Here is an 11171-nt window from a genome sequence, read left to right on the forward strand (position 1 = left end):
GCCATATATAGAATCTAGGCAGAAAAGGCAGAAAAATCTAGCTCAACAACTAATTACCTATTGTAATGAATGAAAATTTGTTGAGGGCCACAGCTGAATCGAGTCTGGATGACGCATGGCATTTTGCCAGAAGGGAGTGGTTGAGAGGTGACACCATTGAGCCATTGAGATGATGATGGTTATGTTAAGCTGTGTATAGGGCAGCGCCTGCTACTTTGGAGTTCCCGTTGAGTTCTCGAGGGGTTCCGAGAGAGTGGGTATGAGAGGACCCCAGTGGAGGGTGACAGTGTTCCCGGAGAGTGTGTGTAGTGTGCTGGTGGAGTTCAGGAATAAAGAGTTGCTGTTTGAACCTACAAGTGCTTTGTGGCGGCTCGGTTATTGGTGCCCAGCCAGACTGCGGCAAAAATTAATATTTAAACATCATTTTAAAGCAACGACTTAATGTAAATAATTTTAATTGGTTTACTACAGATGAGGAAATCAAGATCTAATTCAAGACCAAGTTTCCATTTAGTATTCAAATTTAACATGAGTGTATTTCTAAACAATGCATTTTTTCTATTTTATTGTCCATTTATAACAATTGCATAGAAATAAAAAACATTGTATTATGTGAAATTTGATTAATTGATGATTGTATGTATTTTTTTAAGATAATACCCACAAGATAAGTGATAATAATCACCAACATATAAGTACTTACTATGCATTAGGAGTTGTGCTAAGTTCTTTACCTGGGACAGCTCATTAAGTGAGTTAGTGAATCATATGAAGTAAGTTTTTTTTTTAATTATCTACATTTTATGCATGTGGAATATAGTGTAGGAAAGGTTAGAGTGATTTAATCTTAGGTCACACAGCTAGCTATAAAGTGATGGATCAGGTGGCTTAGCACAGGCAGCATCATTTAAAACACAAAACCTATAGTAATATTATTCTGCCTCCACAGTATGTACTATTTCTCTGTACATAAATATTTGGTACAGGACCATTGTTATTTCAAGTAAAATAAAATATGTAAAAGTAAATTTACATTCAAATTTCTACGTTTCCAACATTCATTTTTGGAAAAGACAGTTTGAAGTAGTATGCATTGATTTCATTGCATGTATGATAACTTATTTTCTTAACTTTTGATGTATGAAAACTTATTCTCTTATTCTTTGATATTTTGTGATGTATTTGTTAGCTATAATAGTGTAATTAATGTAAAAATCATGATAGCTTTTTAGTTTCTTTCAGTGCTTTGTGTATCAATAAAACTACTTTTATTTATTCTAAAAAAAAAAAAAACATAACACTGGGGCTGGGGCTGTAGCTCAGTGATAGAGTGCTTGCCTTCCACGTGTAAGGCACTGGGTTCGATCCTCAGCACCACATAAAAATAAAGAAAGAGATTTTTAAAATAACACTGTATACTCTAAAAACATACAATGCTATCTTTCCATTTAAATTTGATTAATTAATTTAAAGCTTTTGAGGTTTGTTCTAGAAAAAAAAACAATGCACATAAGTCAGCTTTGGTTTATTTGTCACTGTAAGTAGCAAAATAAAAGCAGAAGGAATTGCCTCATGGGAACAGGACAGGCAGATGAAGAAGTGAGTACCCAAAACTGTTTATTTCCCCTAAGAGTTTGTTAGCACTATGCTTGAAAATAATAATTAGAAACATTACTTTGTGATCACATGGACAAAAATCCTCAGAACATTCTAATCTTCACAAAATACAGTGTAAAAACTCGCTTGGTCCAAGTTAAACATTTTAAAGATATGGTATTCTACCCTGTCTCTTTTCTAATGTAACTCAGGTGAATTTTTTCCTAAGTCAATATTCATACAAGAATGTGAAGTGATCAGTGTGTAGAACTATTATATTTATAATGTGAAAAATTTAGGAGGTACTTGCTTACATATGCTCTTTATATGTTAGGAATAAACTTTGGATTCTTAATTATTGTTATTTTATTAAAATATAAAGACATAAAGCAAGTAGAGATATCAAAACAAATTTCTTAACATGCACATGCAACGCTTATGAAAGAACATGAGCTTTTGACAACTGTAATGTCAAGAAAAGTGCATCCACATCATGGGCAATAAGCTTTATGTTGTCCCAACCCCTTCTTTGACATACTCAGAAATCCCTCTGTATGTCAATGGGTTGTTCTCTACCTTCCCAAAAAAGAAATGGTTTAGTGTTAGACACATAATTTCAGGAAGAGGAATAAGATCTTTTATTTATGTGTAAGTGACTCTGTTACCTGGAAGATAAGCATAAGACAAGAAAGACCTGTGGAGTAAAGAAATAAATTCATGTGACTAGGGCATAAATTCCCTTTACCCTTACGGAAGCAATCCCATGACAACCAATGTTTGACCAAACACTTGCTTACAATCATTCTGTATAACTCAAGACCATTGACAGGACATAGAGACAGGTTCTCTTCTCAGTGATACATATGAGGAATTTGTTATACTGTACTTTCAGCTCTAAATTAAATAGATACATGTGTGTATATATGTGTGTGTATGAATATACACGTATGTTCAGAAGGAAACAACAAAGAACATTAAAAATTATTTTAACTTCCAGAAATTGAGATGAGCCTAACACTTCTCAGTTTAGTATGCCATATTGAAGATTGAAAGGACATGTCTGATATATATTATTTGTTGTGAATTAAATTTTATTTAAATATTTTCAGAGAGTATTTATACAAGTGTATGTAGAAAATTACATTCAATGTAAAATATGCATCTAATCAATATATTCATGAAATTCTTTATCTTAATTCTTGTCTCTCAAATGTGGATGTTCAAATTCTATCAATTTTAAAATACGTGGTTTCGAATACATAAAAAGCGTATGATAAAATACAATTGAAAACATTTTATAGTCCCCAGAAGTAGATTTTTAAAAAATTAGAGGTAAAGGTACCATTCTTTGGAAGCCTGGACCTTTACTGTCCATCCTCGCCGCCTCAAGAAACAGTTAACTAAGTTATTTCTTACAGATAAAGCCATTTGTATTTTCACAGGGTTCATCCAAAATATTTTGCCTTGGATTATATGCTATGCAGGACTTTGGATTTAAAGTTTCTGATGATGGAAATCTATAACAAAAAAAGAAAATGTTAGCATGGAAAAAAACAAATATGAATGTTCAGGGATATTATTTTATTAAATGGTAAAACTTTTAAAAGCTTTTAAGTGACATATTAGCAAACTATTCTTTTTTTTCAATACCCATAATTATGATTTTAGCATACACAATGCTTCATAAAATTCAGTTATTCTCTCTATACTCAGTAGATTGAGGCCACAGTTTTTTAATTTTTTTATTTTGTTTTGTTCTATTTTGTTTACTGTGCTCATAAATGGTTTACATGTATGATGTTTTACTTCTACTTGGTTTAAGAAGTATTAGTTGACCTGATTTGGGAAAACAAACCAGTTCATAAACTTTGTCATTGTATGACTCTACAAATCCCGTATTCATGAATGAACATTACATTTAAAGATAACATAGAAAATAAGTCCAGAATATTTGAAAAACAGAAGAATGCTAATAATATTGGGTCTTGGTCAGAAAAATAATAAATATTTTTCTCTAGATGGCTCAGTGCATACATGTATACTTCCAAGTGCTTGTACTAAGGTTAAAAAAAAAAAAAAGGAGTATCTGTCAACAAGAGTACACTAACTTTCATGTCATTGAACCTAAACTTGAGGAGTGTCCTAGGTGGATCTATGGTTATGTCTTTTTTGTTTTACGTGTATTCATGCCCTGCACAGGTAATATTAGCTACAATCACCCTGCCTGGATGTGACCTTCCCTAGTCAGAACTAACTAAGGATAAATTCACAAGAAGAGAAAGAAAGAAAGGAAGGAAGGAAGGAAGGAAGGAAGGAAGGAAGGAAGGAAGGAAGAAAGAAAGAAAGAAAGAAAGAAAGAAAGAAAGAAAGAAAGAAAGAAAGAAAGAGAAAGAAAGAGAAAGAAAGAAAAAAGAAAGGAAGGAAGGAAGGAAGAAAGAAAGAAAGAGAAAGAAAGAAAGAGAAAGGAAGGAAGGAAGGAAGGAAGGAAGGAAGGAAGGAAGGAAGGAAGGAAGGAAGGAAGGAAGGAAGGAAGGAAGGAAGAAAAAAAGGCCTTAATGGCCAGAAACCTACACATCCTGATTGGGAGATGAGCCATCCTTCCACAACCAGGCACCATGTTCTTCACTATAGGAGAGTCCAATCCAAAAAAAGGATTGAGAGGAGTTCATGAAACCCTGCTTCAAGACAAAGACAAGCATATTAATCAAACGTGAATCTACTCTAGGATTATTCCATACTTCTTTCTTGGTACCAGGGATTGAACTCAGGGGCGCTTAATCACTGAGTCACATCCCCAGCCTTTTTAATATTTTATTTTGAGACAGAGTCTTGCTAAGTTGCTTAGGGCCTTGCTAAATTGCTGAGGCTGGCTTCAACTTGTGATCCTCCTGCCTCAGCCTCCTGAGCCACTGGGATTACAGGCATGTACCACCAGTCTGGTTATAATAATACTTTAAAGAAAGTTAGAGCTCAGAATAAGATTCAGCCTGTCCATTACATAATCTGAAATCATTTTTAGCTTCTAATTTATAGTCACATGCCTCAAATTTCTAATTTATTAGACCCATTTATTTGTGAAGCCAATGAGATTGAATCCAAATTTTACTTCTCGAAAGAATGAGAAACATCATAAATGAATTTAAGAGTTTTCATATAACCCTTCCTTCAGAGAGGAGCAATGATCAAATTTGATTCCAAATTTACAATATCTTGAAGGATGAATCTCATGAATACAACCTTCTTACCCTATGCTCAGCACAGATCCTATCTGTACCTTAAGAATTTTGTCATTTTTTGGTAAGAATTTGATAATTTTTATGATCACACACTATACTACTGCTTCTATATTATATTACAGAAAGATTGACAAAAGCTATATAATTACAAAGGAAATTATATACTAGATTAGAATAATTCAAATTTCTAAAGTCACTTTTTTGGTTCTTTTATTAACATGTAAAAATAATGACTTATTGCTTATTCTTTGAATTCTTGCTGACAAGTTTGTTGTATTTATCCAGATTTTTGTGGTTATGATGTAAATCTTTGAAGAATTTTATATAGGTTTTAATGATTGCTTCCAGGTTGAAATTGTTAGGTTTCTGATTCAAATATAACCATTCAAATATATATATATAGCCATTCATTTTCTATCTGATTAGAAAAATAAGTCAAAGTATTCAGCTTATATAGCATATTTTATGGGTTCAAATAAAATGTAGGAAACAAGAATAAAGTACATGCCAATTCATCTCTGTTTTGGAGCTGAAGTAGACTGGAATTCTGAGCAGCACAAAAATGGAAACTTTCCTTCCAAGTTTTTCTTTCATTAGAAATGAAATAACAGTGGCACTGATGCCCAATCCACTTTTCTGGGCAAGAGCAGCAGTCAGACACTAAGAAAAAAAAAATGAGATGACTCAGAAGATATAAATTTTTTTCAATGCTACTTATTCATTTAAAAATTGTGTGCCATTTATTATTGTTTTTCTACAAATATTCTTTGGGAATCTCCTATATAAACTATGGTTCAGAGAATATTAACACAAACTAACGAAACATTTTTTTTTCTATTTATAAGATATATAATGGTGCACTGCTAGGTTTGACCTGGAATGTCCCCAAAGACCCAGGGGCGAGAAACTTGGTTCCCTGCTTAGTGTCATCAGGAGGTGATACAGGTCCTAGTGGGAAGTTTTAGGTCACTGGGGGCATGCCACTGAAGGAGATAGTGGGCCCTGGCCTCTTCCCACTGTCTTGCCATGATGTGAATAGTTCCATTCCGCCACGTGACTCCACCATGATGTGGTAACCTGCTATAGGCCAAAAACAGCAGGGTCAACCAATTAGGTACTAACACCTCCAAAACTAGAAGCCAAAATAAGTTTTTCCTTTGTAGAAGTTGATTATTTTAGATATTTGTCACAGTTCTAGAAAGCCAACTGACTCATACACATTCAATGTAATTTAATCATTTTTACATTAGAGAACTATGAAATGTGACTATCCTACAGTCAACAGGCAAACTTGTGTCACTAACTGCAATATTTTTTCATGCATCTGTGTGTGAAAACAAGATACTGTCTCTTTAATTCTTTATCAGTCATAGAATTTGCAAAGAATGGAACCTACCTTCTTGGAGTTCTATCATAGATCCTGGAGAGAATGTTGTTTGGATAGTTTGTTTAGTATATGCTGTTAAAAAAACATTAAGGATTTACATAATCAGGTTTTTGGAATAATAATAGGTTTATGGAATAATCAAATATTACAAAGTAGTAAAATGAAGTATTTACTATTAAATGATGTAATTGCAATTTTGATCTTTATATAGACTTTCTAGAAAAACTTACAAATTTTCAGCAAAATTCCCAAAGTAGCCATCAACAAAAGGCATATTACTCCCAAGGCCCCAGAAATGAGTCTCCACAGAGTGATCTGAGAAACTGTAGAGAAAAAAATGTATATGATGATGATTTAAAGAACAAACACAGAAGCTGAGGTTCATAAGAGGAGAAGCCAATGAGATTGAATCCAAAGAGTTCTTCATTTGGTAACAGAGATATCTTGCCAATTGAAGATTAGAAAACGAAGACATTTTGTTCAAAATGCCACCAATACCAACATTTTTATGTATGTTATTCTTCAGTGAGATAATTCATGCATGTTCTTTTCTATGAGTTCTATCTCAGTAAAGTAGATTTCTCACTTACCTTTTACCTTGGCAAAGAAGTCAAAATATCTGCTGTAAGAAGAGATCAATAGGCAGCAAACTGATTGATGAGCTTATATAACAGACATTTACTGTTTTTCTTTCAACAAAATCACAAGATATATAATATAATTCCCATTAGATGGTGAGGAAAAAAAGTATTAAGGCTAGTAAGTACCCACCTTAAAAATCAAATCAAATTTTGTCTAGGTTCAAAGTCTTTTATTTGACATATTCTGTCATTGTCACAAGAATACTACTAGGGACTGTGCCCCTCCTTAATTTCAATGCAAGATCTTCTCTAATAAACAGGTTTCTGAAGGTACTATAGGTGAGATGACATGGGAGCATTCTGAAACTGTGTGATGAGAGATGGCACAACCATCTCTCATCACACAACTTGGGTTGGAGGCCCAAGTTCAACACAGCACACTGAATTATGACACATAAGTGACTTTTTTCTTTATGCTTTTAAAAAAATCTCATTCAAATTTTCTTTCTTTTGCTCTAAAACATTTCAACATTAGTAGATTCTGAATTAAATTAGTACACTCTCAAAGAGTGATATTGTCTATAACAACAGTACAATGTGTCAGTCTGTCTCATTTTTGAATGTCACAAGACAAATATTAAATTAAAAACTTTGAAGTACCATGTCATTAAAATCTGACATTCTCTATTTCAGTGCTATAAATTTGTTGTTTACCATTGAACCACTTACGTTCATGTTTTATTACAAATTTAGAGGTACCCTATCAGAAGCCACTTGAACTGTTGGAAAAGTTTACAAAAGATTTTGCTTCATAAAATCACACTTAACTTACAAAATGAAGAATCAGGAAAGTAAAGTGAATGCAAAACGACTAATAGATAGAAAGCCTAAACATCCTTTTTAAATTTTAAAGCACTGTTCTGAAATTAGCTAATCTATGAGATGCATTTTTCTGGTTGTTTTTTATGTTTTCAATTTTATGACAAGGCTGCGCATACCTGCCATTTGAAAAGATGTTCCCGGCTTGATGGAGAGAAGACACAATGTGTCTGCCTTAGCAGGAATGGTGTTGGATCATGAAGCTGAGCAGGAGGCTAAGGCTGGAGAAACTAAATATAAAAGAGAAAGAAAATTTATGTATTAAAATAATGTTCTTGAATCATCTATTGATGAGAAGCATAGGTATAGATAGTGATATGAATAAGAAGTGGTAAAAATCACAAGCTTCTAAGATGCTCTAGGCACCACAATACAGGAAATTCTCACTATGCTTTTGTAATGGAAACACTTGAACCAGAACACAAGAAGGTGAGAGAGAGTTTTTTTTTTCCAATGTTTGTGTCTTAAAAATTATTTGGAAAGTAGGGAAAAGTATGTGCAAACCAGTGATAAATTTATTTAGCATAATAAAGTTCCACACTGATCTTTCTCTTAATAATAATCTTTATTATTTACCTTATACTGTGCACAGTTTAAAGCATATAGTTTTAAACTTGATGTCTAAAAATTCTTCAAAATTAACTTCTAAAAAATGGCTAAATAATTAAGATACAAAATACAGCCAAATTTTAGTAATGGTTAATATGAGACCTAGTAGAGCTGAGTGACTTTTATTTATTTATTTATTTATTTTTGATTGGTTGTTCAAAACATGAGTGACTTGATCAAGGTCTCTGAAACTTGAAAGCCGGGCAGTCTTTCTCCAGAGCACACATGTGATATATTTTAAACCAAGCCCATCTCTTCGTATGTATGTATTTTGGAGACATTAATTTCATTTCTTTAGCACAGACTGGATAGTACTTCCATGTTTTATTCTGTTTCTGCCTCATTAACCCAGCCCAAAAGGTGGAACCAGAGTGGCTTCCCACTACTGCTTTATAAACACACAGGTATGTGCACGCATGCACACAAAAGCCCATGCCTGTGCTCCAACACTGCCTCAAGGTATTCTAAATCCACATGTCATCGCCTCATTCACATTAGGCTTAGATATTTCTTTCAACATGACTTGACCATTGTATATGACTAGTTGCTCTATAATTCTTATTTTTACTAACATGGATTATTATAATTATTTTTGTTATTCACATGATATATATACTTTAGTTCACTTTTTTGTCCTCAGAAGAGTAACCTTATTGGGTGCCGTAACATGTGCCTGTAATCCCAGTGGCTCCAGAGGCTGAGGCAGGAGGATTTCAAGTTCAAAACCAGGCTCAGCAATGGCGAGTTGCTAAGCAACTCAGTGAGACCCTGTCTCTAAATAAAATATAAAATAGGGCTGGGGATGTGGCTCGGTGGTCGAGTGCTCCTGAGTTCAATCCCTGGTACTCCACCCCCAAAAGAGTAACCTTATTCATGAGTAACCAATTATGAAACAGGTGTGGCAGAATAAGAGTCTCGCTCGAGAGCAGGGATTTGGGTCTAGGGAAACACCCACTACCATTCATCCCCACACAAAATAAGACTCCCACGTCAGCTTTTTGTGCTTTATATATATTTTTAAGCAATATAATTTGCTATACATTCATTTTATTATAAGAGATTTTCAACCCCAAAAGAAAAACAATACGAATGCCAAAATAAAGGCTGTGATTTGATTTCCATTTCCATGAAGTCAGAAGTTTAGCCATGAAGTTAAAAGTTTCATCTGTTTAATTTGCATTGTGTGCATATAGCTGATTTCACAGAACCACTAAAATTGCTAAAATATAAATCATTACCAGAGAACATAGTCACGAAAATTCCTCCATTCAGATTTTATGCACATCCTAATGGAAAGAAGTGATTTATAAATGATCCTTTAATCACTTGATCTCTAGTCTTTTTCAGAATGGGAGCAAGACAAAGCTGAACTAGCATAAAGTTGTCTGATTTTGCTCAATTTTTTTAATCTCATGTAAAATTGCCTTAACTACAAAATAGTTTAGAATTTTGCTTTCAGATTTTGATTTGAATGGTACCAATTTGTAACAGGACTGAAGTAGAGATCACACTAACCTTCAACACTAACAGAACCACCTTCAGAAAAGTTTCAGACCAATTGGTGATACTGTCTTTGTGAGACTCGTACTAGTGACTTTTTTTTTTTTTCCTTTTCATCTTAGTTCACTGACTCAGAAGTAAAAATCCGGTAAAGACCTGTTTGATTCAAGAACAATAGGCCCAAGACACAAATAAGACAACTGAGTACATACCAGTAAGCACACAGTTAATTCTTCCTAAATTGTCAGTCTTGGTTGATCCTTTGATTCCTTTTTGTATCTAGACAGTAAATTATTTCATGCCATGGGATCCCTACCACACATCTCTATTTGCAGCAGAATTTTTCATTGTCCTGCCCATATCCCTTGGAATATTTGGGGAACTCTGGAACAATAGGATCAGCATCTCTTTTTCTATGAAATGTTCTTTTCCCCTCCTAAGCCCACTGAAAGCCTTGCTGCTCTCACACATGGTAGTCTACAAGTGCTGAATAGTTATCACCAGGGTGAACCTCAATCAGTCAATCTCCAGATTTGTTATAGTCCAGACAACACTAGCCCTAAGCAAAGAAGTTTTGAACACTTTCTTTATCCCATTTCCCAGAATCCCTCAACAGTGTCAATTCCAGTTTCCTCCAAGTAGCTAGATGGAGAGTAAGAGAACATTTATTTTGTTCTGCCTTCCCCTTCCTGTACTAACAGTCTGTTTCCTACCTTTACTTGATATACATACCAAATAAACCTTGCACTCAAAACGTTTGTGAGTCGGTTGCAGAAAGATCCCAAACTGAAACTTCACAGAAAGTTCAGCTGCTCTAGAGCTAAATTTATTTTTGAAAAGTTATGTCTTCTTTTCAAAGATGCCTCTCCCTTTGCAGCTCCTCCCCTCCTCTGGTGTCCACTGCAAGTAACCACACCCTTCCTCCCCATAATTTCCAGTGCCCTTGTTTAAAGCAAAGGATGACTTCAATAACTCAAACATCTTTCAAACTCGAGCAAAGACCTGGCGAAAAGAAAGCAATGTCCATTTAATATATGATTGGTGAAATCTTTTCTCAACATTTTATAACTAAAATGTTGCACAACAGTCTAGCAGTCCATGTTTCAATAGATCCAAATGGGAATTTATTTTGGTCTTACTACTTCTAACAAATATGTGCATGCTCTCAGTGGAAAGAAAATTGCTGTCACCAGGCTGCTGTCTACTCTCCTTTTCAGAGGTAGGAAGGTCTTCCTGAGAAATAAAGAAAGGATCTTGACCTGGTAACAGCTTTTTGTAAACTTGCTAATGATAAGTTTGTTATCAAAAACTAGTAGATTTTTTCTTGGCAAAATCCTTATCTGTGACATATTTTTAGCAACATGTATTGCCTGTCTAAATTGT

The 11171-nt window shown here is 34.1% G+C and overlaps 1 protein-coding gene across 1 annotated transcript; it reads right to left on the reverse strand.

Annotated features, from left to right (window-relative positions):
* Positions 1-1994: 1994 nt before the first annotated feature.
* On the reverse strand, positions 1995-10608 carry LOC101955362 (natural killer cells antigen CD94). Its single transcript, XM_040281954.2, has 7 exons — positions 10521-10608; positions 7799-7909; positions 6450-6542; positions 6229-6291; positions 5341-5492; positions 4168-4271; positions 1995-3113 (listed from the first exon to the last, which is right to left on the reverse strand). The coding sequence occupies exons 2-7, from the start codon at positions 7803-7805 to the stop codon at positions 3002-3004; spliced, it is 531 nt and encodes a 176-aa protein (XP_040137888.1). The 5' UTR covers positions 7806-7909; positions 10521-10608; the 3' UTR covers positions 1995-3001.
* Positions 10609-11171: the final 563 nt, after the last annotated feature.

The sequence above is a fragment of the Ictidomys tridecemlineatus genome, chromosome 6 (assembly GCF_052094955.1).
Source record: "Ictidomys tridecemlineatus isolate mIctTri1 chromosome 6, mIctTri1.hap1, whole genome shotgun sequence".
NCBI classification, from domain to species: Eukaryota; Metazoa; Chordata; class Mammalia; order Rodentia; family Sciuridae; genus Ictidomys; species Ictidomys tridecemlineatus.

What these genes read in the sequence shown, in the direction of transcription:
- LOC101955362 (XM_040281954.2), bottom strand. An exon ending in GGGAATTTTGCTGAAAATTT is followed by an intron (nt 6,292 to 6,449) that starts GTAAGTTTTTCT and finishes TTTTTTTAACAG; the next exon opens with CATATACTAAACAAACTATC. An exon ending in TCATCTCCCAATCAGGATGT is followed by an intron (nt 3,114 to 4,167) that starts GTAGGTTTCTGG and finishes TTTTTGTTATAG; the next exon opens with ATTTCCATCATCAGAAACTT.